The sequence below is a fragment of the Zalophus californianus genome, chromosome 5 (genome assembly GCF_009762305.2).
Source record: "Zalophus californianus isolate mZalCal1 chromosome 5, mZalCal1.pri.v2, whole genome shotgun sequence".
Taxonomy (NCBI): domain Eukaryota; kingdom Metazoa; phylum Chordata; class Mammalia; order Carnivora; family Otariidae; genus Zalophus; species Zalophus californianus.
Window position 1 is genome coordinate 84,963,808 of NC_045599.1, and position 22,694 is coordinate 84,986,501.

A 22,694-nucleotide genomic window follows, 5' to 3' on the forward strand; every position below is an offset into this window, starting at 1 on the left:
GTACTTGCTTCCTTAGAGAAACTGCTCCTTGTCCTAAGTCTACTTCTTGGGCCCGTTTTTTGTACCTTCTCATCTCATACTTTCTCAGAAATTTTACATTATTTAGCATATTATGTTCATCTTTTCTTCTTAATTGGGTCCAGTGCTCACTTTTTAAATATGCTTATGTCTTGTCTCTTAAAAACAATTTCTACCCCAGATAACCCTTCTGTATTCATGTTTTCCCCCAACTGCCTTTGTCTTCTGTTTTTTCAGTCGTACTTGTTCTAAGAGTAATTATAGTCACTCATTTCTTCAACTCCCACTTACTTCTCAACCCACATATATCTAGCTTCTGCCCCATCACCATTGGAATAGATATCTGTAAGATCTCCAGTGACCTATACATTGCTAAGTTTAACAAGTATTTTACGTGACCTCCTCTCAGTATCTGATTTTGTTGACTATATGTTTCTTCTTTTCCCTTGTATTTGGGACTGGATCTTTTGCCTGTCTTTGTGGCTACTCCTTTATAAACTCATTCTCCTCCACTAAGCCAATCCATTTTGGAGTTATTTGAGGAATGGCCCTAGGCTTTTTTACTCCCCTCTCTGTATTCTCTCTCTAGGTGGTTTCCTGAAGATGACCCACATTTATTACTCTTGCTCAGATTTTCCCTCTGAACTCAATGGACATGTGGTCAATTGCCTACTTAACATGACTGCTTGGATGTCTTAGAAGTACCCTAAATTTCCCATGTCTAAGACTGAATTAAAAATCTCAATACAGCTCAACCCAATTCAACGTAGTTCATTCTTAGTATTCCTTATTTCAGTGAATGGCAACACCATCTATTCTATGACACAGCTCAGAATATTAGGGGCCTACCTCTCCCACTTATACTATGACTCCTTATTATAACTTGGCGTTAAATATTATATTGGAATCTATGAGCTTTTTAAAGATGAGAACAGGAAAATGTGAGTTGCTCTGGGCATTCCCTTAATAAATCCGGAAAATTTCAGTATTGCATCAACAGAAGATTCTATTTGGATCATAAAAATAAAATTTATCAACCATTGCACATATGAAATTAAAAAAATAATTATATTTTGCTTTTCTGTGTTTGGGAATAATTTCTTCACATGTTAACAGATGACCAGGTAGTTTTACCTTTTACAGTTTTGTAAATGCATATATTATAAATGACTCCGGTTTTAAAATTTAGTGGGTATAAAGAAAGACCATTAGATGGCTGACCCTCTCACTAGCATGTCTGACTATACGTTGTTGGAGGAGACAATCTTTAAGTGTTATCTTAATCTAGAAATTGTGAGATTCTTTGATTTTTTGCTATATTTTCTTGACTCAAATCTTTGACTCTCTCTTCATCTGCATAATAAATGTGATCCACTCTCCTACACCTATTTATATTTATCAGGAAATGAGAATGGGGGTATAGGAGGGGGGCTTAAAGGGTGGTAGATATGTGGGAAATAACATTTATTGAGTTCTTACTCTGTTCCCCATGTCATCTGGATGTTTTCTATATATTACCACATTGAATGTTATCTTCACTTTGCCTTTTGTGTATTTGCCTGTATTTTACCTGTGTGACTTAGAGAATTTTAAAAAATTACAATTACATACCTAGTCAGTGATTAAAAAAATGCATGAGTTCCTGATGCAAAAGCATATGTCTTTTTAATTACAGCTTGAGTTTATTATTTTAAGTGTTCTTAGGAGAGTAAGTTAGAAGGGATGTGTCAAGCAGTTCAGGGGATGAGTCCTGTTTAACCCAAATTCTGTTAACCCTTTGTTATTGTGATGTTTTTATTGTTAGCTTCATGGCATAATCTTGAAAATGTTAAGTACATTTATATAACTAAGCAGTAATTGTGAAATCTCATTAATTTAGGTATTAGTAGTGTTGAAGTTTGTCTTTGACTTATATGTTAAAATATTTTGCTAAACAAATAACTTGAAATTATTTTCTAGTGCAAATGTGCATTTCAGTTTCTTAATAATTCATAAACATTTCCTTTTTTTGGTATATGTATGTGTATAAATCTACAAACATATTTAAATACACTTATATAATTGAAAGCAATTTTAATCTAGTTTTAGAAATAGATTTACAATTTTTTTACTGGGCAATACTTTTTTAGCTTCATATACTGTTAATTGGAAGTAATAAAACAATAAAACAGAACTACAGTTCTTAATAAATGCTAAAAGTATCCTATAAGTTAGATATTTACACTCTTAAATTACTGCAATTATACTGAATTTTTACCTAACAGAAAGCATTAGTGGTTCTGTTGAAATACACATAATAAGGAGCTAAAGTTAAAACCTTAAATTTGAGTTTAACATAAATGGCTCTAAAACATTTTATAGTAACAGGGAAAAAATAAATTATGTAAGAAATCACTTGATAGCTTTGATTCCTATAATTGAATAATCTAAAGTGAAAAATAAACTTAACGAATGTTTTTTATGTGACATTAAATTCAAACTAAGGAGTCGAGTTTTAACTTATATAAATGATGCAGGTCTCAATTGAAATGTAGCTGTTGTAGAATTATATTTAAAAAAAATAGAGTAAAAGGAATAAAACCAACCACTTGAAATGATATAATTTTAATACAACACAGAGTGGCACTCTAGTATACATAACTTTACTCATTACTTCTAAAGCATATTTATTCAAATGGAAATAATATCAATCTTCTCCTGATTTATGATCCTTGACTGCTGTATTAGAAAGTAGTTTATGGGAAAGTACGCCAAGCATATGTTATTTATGACTCAATGGCATGAAGAGCAAGTAATATTACTATTGGTTTTAATGCTTGGCTTGACTTTCAAAAAGTGAATGATTATTCAATTTTGTGTTGTTTTGTGCCATTATCACCTAATACTTAAAAATATATGTTATAGAATCAAAACTCTTAGAGCCATGCAGAATCTTAAGAGCTCATTTGATTCAGCCTCCTTGTCTTTCAAATTATATGACATCTGGGGCCCCGAAATTTTAAGAGACTTGCAAAATGTCACAGCTAGCTTATAGTTAAGGTAAGACTTGAGCCATCTAGGGTATTGTTCTAGTCTACAAATTCAGGGACCTTTTATTTTTGTCTTAGGATTTAAAAATTATGTGTGTTCCAAAAAAATATGTCCTGCCTAAGTAGGAAATTCATTTCAATAATATTTATTGGTTAGGTTAGGTGCTGTGAATACAATGAAAGGTAGGATATATTTTGTCCCATGTCTTGTGAAGCTTACACTTCTGTGGAGTACACTGATACAAATAAGAAATTAACAATTGAGATAAATGCTATAAAATAAGGAGGTCAGATAGAAGAATAATAGAGGAGCACCTACTTAAGATAGGTAGGGGGTCTCACAGAAAGTGGCATTTCTTGCTAGATGTGAAGGACCCCTCCATGTGAAAAATGCATGGAAAGAGTAGTCAGTAATAGGAAGTAAGTTGCACATGCAAAGGTCCTGATCCCATCCATGTTTTAAATTTACTTATTTATTTTTTAAAGGATTTTTATTTACTTGACAGAGAGAGACACAGTGAGAGAAGGAACACAAGCAGGGGGAGTGGGAGAGGGAGAAGCAGACTCCCTGCTGAGCAGGGAGCCCGATGCAGGGCTCAATCCCAGGACCCTGGGATCATGACCTAAGCCAAAGGCAGACCCTTAACTGACTGAGCCACCCAGGCGCCCCATGTTTTAAATTTATTTATAGCTTCATATATATCTTATGTTATACAATCATTTATTTTCTATAATTTTCTTCTTACTGTAGTATGTATAGCTTGTTTGCTCTATGGTATTATAAGCATAAAAATAATTGTATAGTATATGGTATAGTGATTATAGCAATACTTTTAAAAAAGTAACTATTAAACAAAAGCAAGATGTTAATGTATGTGAAATTATATCACTACACATTAAACTCAATGAAATTAATTGTTAGAAGCTAATGTTGCTCATTAATTTCATGATTAGACATGTTGATTAAAAAAAAGGTAGGACTAGAGCTATACAACAGGACATATACCTCCCCAGCAAATCTCATTGTTCTTCAAAACCAGTAAACTAAAAACCAGGAAATGTATATTTTAACCTAATTCCTGGTATTAGGATAGTGTCTCAGAATGACTAAGTGATTGCCAATATGATACAGTTACAATATTTAGAACAGAAGGAGAATAAAAAAGGCTATCCCTAAAACAGAGTATTTAGGAACCCAAGGCATATGAGATTATAAAAACCTCACCTCATCAGAGGAAGTGTGATGCAGCAGCAGTGATAGGTATTTTTAATTAAATTTTTTATTTTCAGACAATTATAGATTGACATATAGTTGTAAGAATCAATAGAGAGAGGTCCCATGTACCCTATACTCAGTTCTCCGCAGTGGTAGCATCTTGCAGAACTATGATATAATATTATAATCCAGATATTGACATTGACACAATAATGGTACAGAACATTTCCATCATTGCAAGGGTCCCTCATGATGTAGTTTTATAGCTACACTGCCTTCTATCTCACACCCTTTACCTAACTCCTGGCAACTGTTAGTATGTTCTCCATTTCTACAATTTTGTCTTTTGAAGAATGTTATGTAAATGGAATCACACTGTATGCAATCTCTTAGATTGGCTTTTTACATTCATTGTAATTCATCCAGGTACTTTCATTCCTTTTTATTGTTAAGTAGTATTCCATGGTGTGGTGTTAGTTTCCTAGGGCAGCCATAACAAAGTACTGCAAACCTGGTGGCTTAAAAAATGAATTTATTCCCTCATAGTTCTGGAGACCAAAAGTCTGAAATGAAGTGTTGGCAGGCTGGTTTCTTCTGATGGCTCTGAGGGAGAATCTGTTCCGTGCCTCCCTTCTAACTTCTCTAATGGCTGGCAAACCTAGGCATTCCTTGGTTTATAGAGGCATCACTTCAATCTCTGCCTCCATCTTTGTACAGTGTTCTGGATACTCTTCTCAGTATACAGAGTTTCTTCTTACAAGGACACGCACGACTCATAGAAATTAAAGGCCCATCCACTCCAGTATGACCTCATCTTAATTAATTACATCTGCAACAACCCCATTTCCAAATAAGGTCACATTCTGACGTTCTTAGGGTTAGGATTTGAACATATCTTTTTAGAGGATACAATTTAACCCATAACAGTATGGATATTTGGTCTCATCATTCACCCTTTGAAGAACATCTGGTTTGTTTCCATTTTTTGGCTATTACAAATAAAGATGCTTCAAACATTCATGTAAGGGTTTTTGTGTGAACATGTTTTAATTTCTCTGGGTAACCATGAGGTTTCCTACCAGCAATGCATGAGTGATCAGTTTCTCCTCATCCTTGCCAGGATTTGGTGTGGTCACCATATTTTATTTGAGCCATTCTCATAAATGTGTACAGATACCTCTTTTTTTTTATATTAAGACTTTATTTTTTAGGGTGCCTGGGTGGCTCAGTTGGTTAGGCGACTGCCTTCGGCTCGGGTCATGATCCTGGAGTCCTGGGATCGAGTCCCACATCGGGCTCCTGGCTCAGCAGGGAGCCTGCTTCTCCCTCTGACCCTCTCCCCTCTCATGCTGTTTCTCTCTCTCTCTCTCAAATAAATCAATAAAATCTTTAAAAAAAAAAAGACTTTATTTTTTAGAATAGTTTAAGTTTCACAGCAAAATTGAGGGGAAGGTTCAGAGATTTTCCATATATCCCTGCCCTGACACATGCATATCCTCCCCCATTATCAATATCCCCCACCAGAGTGTTAACATTTGTTACAGTTGATGAAGTTACAATGACACATCATTATCACCCAAAGTCCTTAGTTTAAATTACATTTCATTCTAGGGGCTCCTGGGTGTCTCATTTGGTTAAGTGGCTGACTCTCAATTTTGGCTCAGGTCATGATCTCAGGGTCCTGGGATTGAGCCCCATGTTGGGCTCCCTGCTCAGCAGGGAGTCTGCTTGAGGTTCTCTCTCTCCCTCTGCCCCCACCCCCCGCTCATGCACATGCGTGCTCTCTCTCTCAAATAAATAAATCTCTAGTTATTTATCCTCCAGCCCCCATCCTCAACTGTTGTCAACTGCTGATCTTATTATCTCCATAGCTTTGCTTTTTCCAGAATGTCATGTATTTAGAATCAGACATGCTGTAGCCTTTTCACATTGGTTTCTTTGACTTAATAATATGCAGTTAATTTTCCTCCATGTCTTTTTGTGGCTTGGTAGCTCATTTGAGGACTGAATAATATTCCATTGTCTGGATAAACCATAGTTTATTTTTCCATTCACCTCCTAAAGGACATCTTGGTTGCTTCCAAGTTTTGGCAATTATGAATAAAGCTGTTATATAAACATCTGTGTGCAGGCTTTTGTGTGGATATAAGCTTTCAATTCCTTTGACCAAATACTAAGGAGTGTGATTGCTTGATCTTATGGTAGGAGTATCTTTAGTTTTTTGGTAAGTAATTGCCAAACTGTCTTTTAAAGTGGCTGCACCATTTTGTATTCCCATCAGCAATGAATGAGAGTTCCTGTTGCTCCACAGCCTTGTCAGCATTTGATGTTGTCAGTGTTCTGGAGTTTGGCCGTCTCATAAGTGTGTAGTGGTATCTCATTGTTGTTTTACTTTGCATTTCACTGAAGACATATGATATGGGGCATCTTTTCATGTACTTATTTTCCATCAGTATATCTCCTTTGGTGAAATGTCTGTTAAGGTCTTTGACAATATTTAAATCAGGTTGTTTTTCTTATTGTTGACATTTAAGAGATCTTTTTATGTTTTGGATAACAGTCCTTTATCAGATGTGTGTTTTTCAAATGTTTTCTCCCAGTGTATGACTTATCTTATTCTTCTCTTGACATTGTCTTTCAGAGAGCAAAAGTTTTTAATTTCAGTACAGTCCAGTTTATAAAATATTTCTTTCACAGATTGTGCCTTTAGTGTTATATCTAAAAAGCTGTCACCATACCCAAGGTCATCTAGGTTTTCTCCTGTGTATTCTCTAGGAGTTTTATAGTTTATGTTTTGCATTTAGGTCTGTGATCCCTTTTGAGTTAATTTTTATGAATGGTATAAAGTCTTTTTTATTCATTTTTTTGCATTTGGATGTCCACTTGTGCCAGCACCATTTGTTGAAAATACTTTTCTCCTTTATGTTGATCATTTTGTAAGACCCCATTTATTATCTGGAGTAAAATAAAGGTGAAATAGTAGTAATATAGAGATTGTAAATATCATGAGAAGTCATATTTAAAAATAGAGCTTTTTCGGGGAGCCTGGGTGGCTAAGTTGGTTAAACATCTGCCTTTGGCTCAGGTCATGATCTCAGAGTCCTGGGATTGTGCCTCGAGTTGGGCTCCCTGCTCAGTGGGGAGCCTGCTTCTCCCTCTCCTTCTGCCCCTCCCCCCCACTCTCTCTTTGTCTCCCCCCCTCAAATAAATAAAATCTTTAAAAAAAATAAAAATAGAGCTTTTTCTCTAAACTACATATGACTTAAAATCTTTTAATTTATTAATTTATTATTTTATTGAACTATAGTTTGTATACGATATTATATTAGTTTTATGTGTACAACATAATGATTTGACATTTGTATATATTACAAATGATCACTATGACATATCTAGTTACTGTCACCAGCAAAATTATTATATTATTGACTAATATTTCCTATGCTGTACTTTATATCTTTGTGACTGATTTGTTTTATAACCAGAAGTTTGTACCTTTTGATTCCCTTTCCATATTTTGCCCATCCCCCTACCCCTCTCCTCTGGCAACCACCAGTTTATGAGTTTGTTTCTGTTTTGTTTTGTTTTGTTTTTTAGAGTACATGTAAGTGAAATGGTATTTGTTTTTCTCTGTCTGACTTATTTACTTAGCATAATACCCTCTAGGTCCATCCATATTGTCACAAGTGGCAAGGTTTCATTCTTTTTTTATGGCTGAGTAATATTTCATTATGTGGATTTGTATTATTTAAATATATTTATATTTTATATATATGAATAATCTGTATCACACCACACCACATCATCTTTATCCATTCATTATTGATAGACACTTAGGTTGCATCTTTATCTTGACTGTTGTAAATAATGCTGCGTGAACATAGGGATGCAGATATCTTTTCGTATTAGTGTTTTTGTTTTTTTTGGATAAATACCCAGAAGTGGAATTACTGGATTGTCTGATATTTCTATTTAAGTTTTTTTTTTTTAATTCTAACTTTCTATAATGGTTTAATCCTTCAAAAAATTTGTTTAGTATTGAATGAAGCTAAAATTAATTTATTCACATCCTTCATGTAACACAGTCTTTTTTTTTCCTGGCTGAATAATACTTCTAACTCTTTAATATTTTTCTCCTAAGTCTATATTCTATTTGTTACTGACTACTGCACAGCCATGTAACAGTCCTTCTAGTTTTGCCATTTAAAATGGACCAAAAATAGGTATCATTTCTCTTAGGGTTTGTGTTCTTTTCGTGCTATAACAAATTGCCACAGACTTGGTAACTTCAAACAACACCAATTTATTCTCATATATTTCTGGAAATCAGATGTTGGAAATGAATCTTATGGCCCTAAAAGCAAGTTATTGATGAGACTAATTTCTTCTGGAGGCTCTTGGGGGGAATCTACTTTTTCTGTTTTTCCAGCTTCTAGAGACTTTCCTCATTTCTTGGCTCTTGGCCCCACATCAAATGCCTTTCTTCCCTTTTTTTCTTGTCACATTGCCTTCTCTAACATCATCCCTTTTACTTTCCTCTTATCAGATTCTTATGAATATTGCGCTCACCTGGATCATCTAAAATAACTTCCCCATTCCAGTGTCCTTAACTTCTAAAACTCCCTTTTGCTCTGTAAGGTAACATATGCACAGGTTCTGGGGAGAAGGATGTAGTCATCTTTGGGGGCCTGCTATACAGTTGAAGAAATAATAACATGTATGTGTTTCACTCCTATAAATGTATTTCTTTGAATTTTGTTCAGCTGTTCAGTTAATATTTACTTTTTTATAATTGTTCCTTATTTGTCATTCCATATTTTAATTTTATAGTTTATTTTCATTCTTTTGATTATCAGTATTTTATTTTGCATTTTTCCCTATTTATGAAATCTATTTACAAAAAGCTAATGGTAGCAGTAATGGTTTTAGAGTGTTAGTGTTTTCAAGTATACTTCCCTATTAATTGGTCCACATTTGTGAAATCATTCACACTCTTTTTGGACTCATCCTGCAGATGTACATGAACACGTGTTTTTACCATTGTATCTTGTACATTTTAAGTTGTTCCTTATCCTCTTGTTATGTGATTCTTTTGGTAGCTAGGAGATGCAAAGAAGGAACCCTCAAGAAGCTTTAGGTTCATATGGGTGTAATCTCTTCCAGAGCCCAGTCCTCATGAATTTATGGTCACAAGAGCGGTTGTTTTAAAAATCAACTTTCTCTGAAGAGATTCACAGAGAAAAAAATATGTAACCAATTTATTATGAAAAAAGACTCACTATCTACTATGCAAACCAGCATGAATTTATCAGGAAATCTGTGTGGATTTAGAACACAGGTCACAGATTGTTGAGTGATGGTGATATAAATGATTATTACTATTTACTGAATCCTTAGTTTATGGTAGGTACCATGCTAACAGTTTTTCAAGTATTATCTTGTTGTATTCAGAACAACCCTGACAATTTGGTATATTATCCATTTTTCCAGTGCTAAAACTGAAGATGAGAAAAACAACGTGATTAAGTCATTAAGTTGAATCTGTTCTCATTCAGTATAATTACACTCTTTCCGTTGTGACATGATGATTTTACTTGGGGAGTGTTAATGAGCTCTGACAGTTTGTTATATCCTTCTTCATTACTTTTGCTGTGAACTCCACTGGTTAGAGGGGTTTGTCTTTTGAACATTGCTAGGTTTCTGGTAAAAATAATCTTACTCATTAGTTCTACTTTTCCCAAATTTCACTCAGTTTTCTATCTGAGTTCTCTTTTTGTTAGGATACTCACCTGAAACTCATTGCAGTATAGTGAGGAAATTATAGCTTTCATTCACTGAAGTTGTACCCTGCTCAATTTGATTGGAATTGAGTTTTCAAAATATTGATCAGCATCATATTCGTAAACAAGTCTCTCTTAGTGGGCATTCCTTCTGCCTATGATTACTTATTCCAGTAATATTAATCCATGTAAGTTCCAATTTAAGGAGGTAACATTTTCTGATCTTATTCTCCAGTTTTGAAGTTTTCCCCTATTGACAATCTATTGTTGCTTACATATTAATAAACTATTTTCAATGGTACATGGCACAGTTCTTTAATATATTAATATACCATGTATGACAGTGTTTCCAGAAGGTATTCCTTGCCACCACTACCTGTTTTCTTGTGGCTCTAATGTGGTTGAATTAGTTTGAAATTCCCTTTAGAGCAGATTTCAAGGGATAAAAGGTCGCAATAAGGCGACATGTAGCCTATGTAGTTCTCTAAAGAAGAAATCGTGAAGTCAATTATCTTTGTAGTGGTGGTATTGGAAAGAGCTGGGGACTTGTGTTGTGCTCATTTCCTCAGTGACAGCTCAGGCCTCAGTCCTTAGAACAGTTTTCACCAATTCTAAAAACATACCCCTTGCAAAACAAATACAGCTTTGTCCCAGGTTGTCACTTTTATTTGATTTATTTTTCCCGAGGCACAAATCTGACTTCAACTATATTCCATTTGAGATTTGAAATAAATTGAGATTCTGCTTCAGTCATATTACTTCATTTTAGGTTCCACACCTCTCAGCCCAAGTGTCTTTCCTGTGTGAGGTAGATGGCTTAGCTGTAGAATAAAATGAATGCCATAGATTATACTATATTTGAAAGCATCCTGAATTTGTTTTTTGCTTCCAAGTATTTCCTTCCATTTTGTTGTTGTTTTTTTCCTTCCATTTTGTTAATGCTAACATTTAGTAACTTTTGTGATGACTTGAAAGCTGTTTAGTTTTACAATATAATGATTCTGAAGAGCTGTTACAAAGATGAAAATAAAACAGAAGCATAATATACCTATGTAGTTTCCTTTAAAATCTTATTTCTTAAAGAAGTTGAAATAATTTATGTTTAATGTGTTGTCTTTCAGTATTGTGCTTCTGCTAAGCCAAAAGCAGACACTTGAAGAGCTGAAGCAGTCAGTCCAGCAGCTGAGATGCACTGAGGCAAAGTTTACGGCACAGAAAGAATTACTAGAGGAAAAAGTACAAGAAAATGATGGGAAAGAGCCACCTCCAGTAGTAAATTATGAAGAAGATGCACGATCAGTTACATCTATGGTAAGCCAGAAAGTAATCAAGAGAAACTTAAAAGAGTAGTATCTAGGTAATAAGTGAATACAAAAATTAATTCTTTTGCTGTGACAAATGATTACTCTTGTTAATATGCAGGTCCTATTAAACTTGTCTGTAAATGCAAAGTAGACTTGTCAGTCACCTCAGGGTCACCTGGAGAAGACTTCAGGAACCACCTGGTTCCTGAGTGAGGAGTCTTTCCTCTGTAGAGTCAGAGGAAAAAGCTCTTCTCTTGCTTTCAAAACTGAATGAAAGACTGCAATATTTTTATTGCTGGGAGACAGTAGGAAGGTAAGGTGTTATTCTTAAGATAGAAGTAAGAAATAAGGAGAAAGCTATTTATTATTATTTTCTTCTTAAGAACAGTAGAATCTTACTCACCTGAGACTGATGATGTGTTTTTTGTTTGATCTCACAAACATTGATTTTGTTTAAAAATAGATTTTTTCTTATGAATATTCTTAAACTACAATAAACGCATTCAAATTCACCAACTAGAAATTCAACTTCATTTTATATAGTTTCATTAGCTGTTTAAGAATGCCTAATATAAATACGTTCCCTTTCCCTTCCCTACCCTTTCTCCTTCCCCACCTCCTTTCTTTCCCTTTTTCCTTCCTTCCTTCCATCTTAAGTTGGTGGTTCTCACCAAGGCGGCAGTTTTGCCCCCCAGGGGACATCTGGCAATATCTCCAGATATTTTTGGTTGTTACAGTTAGTGGGTACTATAGTAGTATCTGATGGGTAGGCCACTGATGCTTCTAAGCATCCTATAATGCACAGGACAGCCCCTGCCTTCACACTCCCAACAAAAAAGTATTGTACCCAAAATATCAGTAGTGCCAAGGTTAAAAAAGCCCAAGCTCTGTCCTTGCCTTTTTCTGTGAGTAGCTGAATGTAGTCCATAAGTAGAACTATCATAGTTAATGATGCTTTAGCTGATATTTTAGTCATTTTTAGTTTATGTGGTTCTAAGTAGTACAATTTGATTGTTAAACTTATTCAGATGTCTCCATAGGAAAAAAAAAGGCAGTATTTGAAAATGTGATAAATGTGGAAATGATTATGAAGTATTTAAATTACTCCTTTTCTGTCCTACCAGATAATAAGGATTTTCCTATATGTACCATGGGCCCTTTCTTGATTCTTAATAACTATCTGGTATATGCATTTTTTCAGAGGAACTTCTGAAGTTTATTCTTTTACTTGGGTTTTAAAAACCTTAGCTAGTAAATCTTTTGTACCCCGAGTGTAGTTTATAATACTTCCTTATTTCCATGTGGGTGTGAAATTGGTTACTTCATAGCTTGATTCAGTGGCAGATAGTTTTAGAACTGGCTGTCTAGTTTATTTTAATTAATTTTGTGTGCAGATGACCCATATTGTCATTATTATTATGACAGAACAAGATACCCAAGTCACTAGATGACAGCATATCCTCATTTGGTAACTATGACTAAAAACTAGAATTTGAAAGTTAAAATATAACAGTTCATCAGTTCTTATTTCATTAAAAACTTGTGATCATTTGCAATTTTATCTTTCATAATCACTGAAGAAAAACTTTTTCAACAAATGAATAAATAATGTTTCAGAGAGATTGTATAGTACACCTTATGAGAACAGACTGCTTTCTGGCACTTTTAAACTTTCTCTTGTACCCATTATTATGTGATGGTGAATAACACTTTGGAAAGTTTTAGAGTGATGTCACTTCATTTTATTCAATTTATTTTAAATAGTTGAAAAGTTAATTATAAATATATCTTTTTTTTTAAAGATTTTATTTATTTATTTGAGAGAGAGAATGAGAGAGAGAGAGAGCATGAGAGGGGGGAGGGTCAGAGGGAGAAGCAGACTCCCTGCCGAGCAGGGAGCCCGATGTGGGACTTGATCCCGGGACTCCAGGATCATGACCTGAACCGAAGGCAGTCGCTTAACCAACTGAGCCACCCAGGCACCCCAATTATAAATATATCTTATCTATTCATTGAGGCAATGCCTTAATAAGTCTTTAAGGAATTTACAATGGAATGCCATAATATATGTAGTTTAAAGTAATAAAATAGCATTTTATAAATCAATAGGGCATTTCCCAAATTGATGCCAATTAATGAGATTTTACAGTATGTTTTATAAAACAAGTAAAAATACCTGCCATACAGTGTTTTTAAAACTTACAATACTCTCACATATATCTGTGAAGTTTTTGCCTAATTCAGTCTTTTCAATTAATAAGAATATTACTTTTTAATTTATTAAAAATCAGTAAAAATATTAAAACTTTAAATAGTTTTTTCCCAAATGACTATTTAAGCATTGTTTTATGAATAGCATTACAAGAAAAACCTGAAATTAACTTAAGTAGTTTTATTGGTATTTCTTTTTTATAAATTCCATCCTTACAAGTGTCTAAAAAATTTTTTACAAGGAAAATTTAGTTGAATATGTCAGAATTGGAAGAACTAAAAATTCAGTTATGATATCATGGAAAATCATGAAAACTTGACCTAAATATTATTTAAGAATAAGAGAAACAGTTAACTATTTTCTGTGATCCTAATTAATAGCAGTGTGAATTAGCACTCTTACTCTTCAGTGGTGAATGCTTTTGTGGAAGAGTGCCTTGAGGAACTGTATCACTAAGACGGGCCATAGATTCTTTTTTTTTTTAATTTTATTTTCTTGTGTTCTTATAAAAATTTTAAGGTGATTCAAAAGTGTAATCAGAGTTAGGATTGTAAAGTCAGGTTCTTAGATGCATTGATGTTTATTTTGGCTATGTAATTCAGTAAGAATGAAAGGCCATCTATTAATTTATAGAAATCTAAAAAAAAATTGTGGAGGCAGATAATATAATCATCTCTGTCAGGAGAAGTCATCCTCCTAATGTTGTCTTTTTTAAACCTAGGTCTAATTTTGGTCAAAATATCAAGGAGAAAATGATGAATATTAAATATTACACAGTAATTTTCTATTGTCTGGGCATAAGTATGTTTCATTTATTCATTCAAAAAATATTTATTGAGCACCTACTATGTGTCAAGCACATTTCTAGATGATTGAGATAAAACTAATAAAAAAAACACCTTCTCAGAGATTACAATCTGTGGTGAGTGGCAGTTAATAAAAAAGTAGTAAATTATATATTATATTAGAAGATGATAAATGCCAAGGAATAGAATCAGAGCAGGGTAGAGGGAGGGTTGGGTGTCTAGAGGTTGGGACACAATTTAAATCCAAGTCAGGATAAGCATCATCGGGAAGTTGACATTTGAACAAAGACTGGTACAAGGAGCTACTAAATCCCTTAATTTCTGGGGAAAGAGCATTTCAGTTAGAGGTTGCACCTGTTGCAAAGGCTATAGTGTAGGAGCACGTTGAACTAATCAAGGTGTGATTAAGGAAGTCTGAGTGGAGGGGAAGGTGAGACTATAGGAAATGAGATTGGAGAAGTCTTTAGAGAACAGATCTTGGGTCTTTGTGGACCGTAATTAAGGATTATGGCTTTTCTCTGAGTAAAGTGGGGAGGCACTGGGTTGGAGAGTAGTAACAGAGGAATGATATGCTTTGACTTTTTATTTAAATGGATTACTGTGGCAACTATGTGGAGAATTACTTAAGGGGAACAAGGATGGAAGAATGAGATTATTGCAGTAACCCACATTATGGAAGATTACAGTTTGAGCAAGGATGGTCACAGCAGGGGAAGTAGCAAGAAGAGTTTTGCTTCTGGATATATTTTGAAGGTTGACCACAGGAGATTTCCTATGGATTAAATGTGAGGTATGAGAGAGAATAGTCAAGGATGATTTTAACATTTTTAGCAGGAGAACTAGAGGAATGAAATTGTTTTGAGTGGAAAGGTTATATGTAGATCAGCTTTGAAGAGAAAGAGCAAGACTTCAGTTTGTCTTTCTAAAAAAATAAGTCTTTGTCAAAATTTGGTATTTGGGCCACGAGTTCAGGAGTATGATTTGGACTGGAGATAGAAATTTGAGTTGTAGATATCAGATGGTATTTCAAATCATTTGACTATAGGTGGTCACCAAGTGAGAGAGAATAGAGAGGAAAAGAGAAACAAGGACTGAACTCTGGGGAACTTCAAGTTAGGTGATCTGGAAGAGGAGGATCAAGTGGGAGGCCAAGGAGGGACCAGTGAGCTAGTAGAAAATCAAAAGAATTTGGTGTCCTCAAAGTGTTCTGAGGAGAAATGAGTTCCAGAATCTGGGACATGCTGGATTAAGACAAAAGAAACCTTTGTACTGACTGCTGGAATTTTCTAAACTTCTCATAGCCAATGCCTAGGAGGGGAAATATCACATGAACTGCAGTGTCTCTGAAAATACTGATCCAATTCCTTTTCAAAGAGTGTCCTGAAGGGACCACAGTGCAATGGAACATACCTTGGTAAATACTGAATTAGAAGATAAATCTTTCTTATCAGATTGGGTTGTTTGCAGATTAAATGTGCTGATAATTTTGAAGGCATTTTGAGTTGTTTAAATGTTCTATAAACCCAAGGATTATTTTATTTTATTCTTTAATTCTAGCTCTGCAGGGCAGAAGAATCTGCCTTTTGGAGCTTATTAGGAAGGTGCACTCTTTGTTGGCTGTCCTTGGATAATGATGGAAATACCAGAATTTTCTAATCCCTGAGTAACATTGATTTTCTTTTTTTTGAAATTAATTAATTTGCATCACTTTCCTTCATGTTTGTTTATAGTTGTCTAGTTGTAAGAAGGTAAGTTTTCGATCAGTATCTGTTGAATTGGACTTCCTTTTCACTCCAGAGTAATCTAGTTGTTTTACTTTATAATAGCATGTGCTGAGCACCAAGTATAATAATTTTTGTTGAAAGAATCTTTCTTCTATGTCAGATATATCTAGAATTGATGGCTCTTTATAATGTGTTCTTTTTAAATATGGTTAGCTATTCTGTAAGATAATTGCCTTTACTTTGATGTTTCTGAAATTGCACATTTTTAAACTCTTTTGCTAGATTAATGTGCAACATATATTTATCTTCTCTGAAAATCTTATTAAGTTCTGCTTAGTTGAACAGCACTATCAATAAAATCCTGTTTTGTTATATTTGCAACCAACAAAATATCTGGTTTGTTGACTGTCATTATGACTCAGTAGTATTCCATTTTATAGAAGTGTCTGATGGATTTTCACTTTTATAGTTAAACTCTAAAATGGACTGATATCAACTGAGATTGATACATCATTGAAGCTTTATCTCTTTCCATCTTCAGGTACACTTTTTTTCAATACATAAGATCAATGTTAATTTGAAGCCTTGCTCATCAAGTACATTGAGAAAAGTACCAGGCAAAAAATCGGGACACTGGAATTGAGCTTTGCCTCTGCTTTGTAATCATAGTCAAGTTCCTTAACGTTTCTGAGTTTTCCTTTCTGTAGAAAGAAGGAATGAATATATATCCACCTTGCCTGATGGGATTTTTATGACTCTGACATGAGAGAATGTGTGTGATATATTAGTGAAATACATAGATTTCATTTCAGTGTTTTCTAATAATACCCCTTAGTTCCCATGTAATTAATTAGTACTCATTGAATTAAGTATAGATTGTAGATTTTTCTGCAGGATTATCTTATGTATTTCTTATTTATAAAGGCAAAACCTTAATTAATTTCTCTGGATAGGTAGTATATGTACAAATACAGGAGTCTACATGTCCCTTTCTTAGTCTCCCCATTTCCTACCTCAGAGGTAACCTTCCAGAAGCATTGTATGCAGATAAAAACATAAATGTTCATTATATGCCTCCTCCTCTTACACAAATGGTAGTGCATACAACAATATTGTTCTGGGGGGCCTGGGTGGCTCAGAGGGTTAAGCGTCTGCCTTCGGCTCAGGTCATGATCCCAGGGTCCTGGGATCGAGTCCCGCATTGGGCTCCCTGCTCCTTGGGAGCCTGCTTCTCCCTCTGCTTCTCTCTCTCTCTCTCTCCCTCTCTCTCTCTCCTCCTCTGTCTCTCGTGAATAAATAAATAAAATCTTTAAAAAAAATTAAAAAAAACAATATTGTTCTTTACCTTACTTTTTAACTTAATATGTTTTAGGTATAATTTCATTATAGTGCATATACAGTTGCTTCCTTTTTTTCCCATTTGTTCAGTCAACAAATATTTATTGTCCGGTGTCGTGGTATCATTTTAGATTTGGGGGATGTAGTAGTGCACAAAATAAACATAATTTTTTTTCTGTTCTCTTGGACCTTTCACTCTATGTGGGTACAGACAGACAAACAGTTAAATATATATATTAAATGGTAAATATATTAAATATTAAACATATAGTTATATATATGTCAAGTGGTTATAAGTTCTTTGGAGAAAAATAAATCAAGGTGGGAGAAAAAAGGTGATGGGAGGTGTTTTTACATATAGGGTTGTCAAGTGAGTCTTCACTGATAAAGTGGCATTTATACAAAGATCTGAAAGAACTAAGGGAGCAAATGTTGAGACTGCCTGAAATGAGAATATTCCAGAAGAGAGTGAGAGAGAATAAATAAGAGATGGGGTCAGAGAAGTAATAGGCATTTAGATCATATAGTCAGGCAGATTATTGTTAAGACTTTGATGCTAACTGTTAGAGAAATTAGAAACCACTGAAGATTCTGAGCAAAGGAGTGACATATTTACATAGTTTTCAACCTTTTGTTATTATAAAGACAGCTTTGGTAAAATCCTTATAATACTACTATGTGTATAAAAGGAGTTTATGTGTGAGACACATTTTAGAAGGTTTTGTGCAGCTTTATAGGTTTAGATTTTACTCTCAAAATAGTTTAAAAGTTTTTAAACCTGATAACAATGTGTTATAGATGTTAACTATTATATTAATATTGAATTAATATATCAGTTTTGTAGATTAATAAATTTTTCTTCTAGCTTTCCTATGGCATGAATTTTATCATGCTGAACTTTCAATGGCTTTGTAGGCCGTTAATATTATTAAATTATCCTAGGATCTGATACCTGAAGTATATAACTATATGTTATGCTTTATGTTTATTTAGTTTATAAATTTCTAATATATAAAACAAAGAAGTTAAGAGATGATTATGATTAGGTTACAAAAGACTTGGCTTTTCCAAATGACTCAAGTCAAGATTCCTTAACATCACTAATGATCAGGAAAATGCCAATCAAAACCAGAATGAGATGCCAATCCAAAAGAACCAGAATGAAATGCCAATCAAAACCTCATGCCTGTTAGAATGGCTATTATTACAAAGACAAGAAAGAACAATTGTTGGTGAGGAAGTGGAGGAAAGGGAACCCTTGTGCACTGTTGGTGGGAATGCAAACCGGTACAGCCACTGTGGAAAACAACATGGAGGTTTCTCAAAACATTAAAAATAGAAATACCATATAATCCAACAATTCCATTTCTGGGTATTCATCTGAAGAAAACAAAAATACTAACCTGAAAAGACCCATGTTCGTAGCAGCATTGTTTATAACAGCCAAGATATGGAAACAACCTAGGTGTCCATCAGTGGATTAAATATAAAGATGTGGTGTGTATATATATATATATATATATATATATATATATATATATACACATATACATACATACAATGGAGTATTGTTCCTCATAAGAGAGAATGAAATCTTTCCATTTGTGATGACATGGATAGACCTTGAGGAATTATATGCTAAATGAAATAAGTAAGACAAAGATGAATACAGTATGGTATCTGTGGAATCTTAAAAAAAAAAAAATGAGCTCATACTTATAGAGAACAGATTGGTGGTTGCCAGAGACCAGGTTGGGAAGTGGGCAAATGGGTGAAGGTGGTCAAAAGTTACAAACTTCCAGTTACAAAATACGTAAGTCCTGGGTATATAATGTACAGCATGGTGACTATATTTAGTAATACTCTAGTATGTATTTGAAATTTGCTAAGAGAGTAGATCTTAAAAGTTCTCAGTATGAGAAAAAAATTTTCTATGTTTGATGATAGATGTTAACTAGACTTACTGTGATTATTCCACTATATGCAAATATCAGATCACACCTAAAACTAATATAATGTCTTATCTCAATTATATTTCAGTTAAAAAAAAGATTCCTTTAAATATTCATTTTTCTTTGGTTCATACAAATGAAGTCATTTCATATCATGGGCCAATTAGTGGATGGTGCTGGTGATGTTCTTTTGCGTTAGGCTGTAGTATCTTCTATCAGGAAAGAACCCTTAAAATTTCAAAATGTTTTCAATTTATATTTTAACTATTGTCTGTGCTCATATGCATATGCAGTGTATATATAATTAAAGAAAAGTAACTTTTTCATTAAATATATATGTGTATGTATATATATGTGTATATACATAGCACAAATGAAATACTGCTTTTCATTTTCACTTAAATATGTTCATATGTTATAAACATGTGTATATATATTTCAAACTTATACTTTAAATTATGAATTTCTTAATATCTTAGCACAAACTAATGGCCAGGGGTTAATTAGCCCTAAAAGGATCTAATAAAAGGAGAAAGTTAGGCAAGAATTAAATATCTACTATGATTAATACAAATAAAAGAATTAAACACTCAGATTCAGTCATTTGGAATTCATCAAGTGTTTTACGATTACTTAGTACATGGAATATTATGTATGGGGGTTTTTAGAAGGGTGGATCAAAGATAAAATAGATTTAGACCTTTCCATAGGGTTTGGTGGGGGGAGATGGAGCAGAAGTAATTGATTAATAATTAATGGAAAGTTGGGCACCTGGGTGGCTCAGTCATTAAGCGTATCTGCTTTGGCTCAGGTCATGATCCTGGGGTCCTCGGATCGAGTTCCACAACAGGGAGCCTGCTTCTCTCTCCCTCTCCCACTCCCGCTGCTTGTGTTCCCTCTCTAGCTGTCTCTCTCTGTCAAATAAATAAATATTTAAAAAAAAATTAATGGAAAGTTGACTGCATTTTGACTTTTATAAAGTATCCATGTGTTAAAACATTTCAAAAAATTTAGGTGCCTAGCGGTACCTAGATACACACTGAGCAAATGATTATAGAGGAAATGAATAGGTTCAGAATTTCAAAATATCTTTTGGCAGGTTATAATTGATGCCACTCAGTTTTTAAAAAATAGTTGAAATGTTAAAATTGGTTTCTATCAAATATTTCTCACTTTATAAAGAATTATGGCAGTGATATTTTAACAGGGTGACAAAGTTTTGAGATAATGACTACTGTGTGATTGCAAGAGAACCATCACTGTAGAGGGCTCTCCAGCTGCAGAGCCAGGCTGCTTGGGTTTGTATCCCTGCTCACCACTTAGTAAGTGTGTGGTGTTAGGGACTTTTCCCTCCCCTCATTTCCCAATGTGTAAAATGGGAATTACAGCTTTACCTACTCTTGGGTTCATCATGAGAAATGGTTAAGTTTACACATTCCAAGCACATAGAATAGTCTTTGCCACTTAGCAAATCACTGTTCTTTTTAATAGATGGTATTTGATTATTTGATTATCCCAGAAATGATGATTTAATGTTTGTGCTTATTTCTATGCTAGTCTTTATTCCTTAGTCTTGATATTATTTTTCATTAAGCATAAATCTTTTCTTTTAAAAATGTAAGCTATTCATTTTTAGATGATAAACTTGTTTGGGATATTAAAGTATTGTTGTCTTTTGTCCACAATAGATTACAAAATATTTTTTTAAATGAAAGCTCATGTTACTAACTTATGACTTACGTATTGGTGACATCAGTAGGGTTGACCACCTACATTTTTTGAAGAAAAATTTTAGTGTTATTACTTTACTTGAAGCTCACTTTTTTCTTCTCCTACACCATTGAAGTTTGTGTTTAAACTTGAGCACAAGCAATTTTTATAAAAATATCACTTACAATCACGTTTTAATGCCAGTTTTCTTTTATACTTTAATGTGAATGAAAGAAAAAAAATCCCTAAACGCCATTCTACTTTATGATTATTTATTCATGCCTGAAAAAACATTTTTCTTTTAAGTTTGCAGTTATGGAAAATTCAATTAACAGTTTTAATACTCATATTAACTTTTAAAAAGAACTCTTCTTGCAAATTTATGCAATACTACTTACTCTTCACTCTATCAGTTGAAATCTGGTTTTCTTCATACTCCTTTTGCCCTTTTCTCTCAGTATTATTTAAAGGCTCTTTGTAGCAGCAGGGCAGGGTGGAGAAACGGAATTTGAGTGAAATCATTCTGAGTTTATTTGCCTTTAGGTGAATTTTTACCTCCCCTCCCCCCAACCTCAGTTTCTTCATCTGTAAAATGTGGTTAGTAATATGCACCTCATAGGATCATTATCAGAACTAAATGAATGAATGCAAAGGCAGAGGCTTGTTATGGAGCTCCAGACAAAGTTAGGAGGGTACTTAGTATGCATTTGGTTTTTATTCCTTTTCTTTCCTCTGTCTTCAGCATTTCTCTTTCTCTCCTGTCTCTTCCACCTTTGTCCTCATACTTTCTCTTCCCTTCTCTGCCTATTAAACACAATTAACCAACTTCTATGAATATTATGCATCATGTTCGGAGCCACTGGGGATAATAGACTAAGTCTCTGCACTCATAGATCTACATTTAGCAGGCAGAAGAAGGCAATAAACAACTGATTAACAAGAAAACATCAGAGTTAAGTGCTGTGGTGAAATAGACCATTAACATTCCTCAGGCTTTAGCCCTCAGTCCTTGGTTTTCAATCCTTTCTTTGTAATCAAGTATCTGTGGGCTTCCCGCCCTTCTGTCATTCTTTAAACAACACATGATGACTCCTAAATCTACATTTCCAAGGAAATTGGGAATCCTGGAATACCGGTCAGGATAAAGATGAAAAATGAAGGCGGAGAAGTTGAGTTATGCAAGTTCACACAACAAAAGGTTAAATGTAATAAAACATTTAAATTTATTAACAACAATTTCATTATTATTCACACACTAGATTTTCTTCCTATGTATTTCCCCCCAGATTAACTGTTTACTTAACTGGTAGACACACTATCAACTGGCATTCATTCTATGTTAATTAAAAATTAAAAAACAATAACAGATTTTGGACTATTATAATGTAGGTTAATGCGGATACTTTGTTTGAGAAAACAAGAAAATTTAATTACCTGGAGAAAAATATTTAGTTACATGGTTAATTTGTCATAATAATCGTGAATAATAAAGTTGCTAAAAATTTCTGGGGTGCCTCGGTGGCTTAGTCAGTTGAGCATCTGACTCTTGATTTCCACTTATGTCATGATCTGGATGGTGGGATGAGGGAGCCCCATCTCAGGCTC

General features: G+C 33.9%; 1 protein-coding gene across 8 annotated transcripts in view; it reads left to right on the forward strand.

Annotated features, from left to right (window-relative positions):
- The window catches only part of FER (FER tyrosine kinase), a 449,342-nt gene that overhangs the window by 139,221 nt on the left and 287,427 nt on the right, over positions 1 to 22,694 (forward strand). For all 8 annotated transcript variants that reach the window (XR_003522180.2, XM_027606296.2, XM_027606298.2 and 5 more), the window contains one exon: positions 11,165 to 11,354. Coding sequence is in view for 7 of the 8 variants with exons in the window: in XM_027606296.2 (XP_027462097.2) it covers positions 11,165 to 11,354 (190 nt within the window). In the remaining variant the exon portion in view is untranslated. The remainder of the gene's footprint in view (positions 1 to 11,164; positions 11,355 to 22,694) is intronic.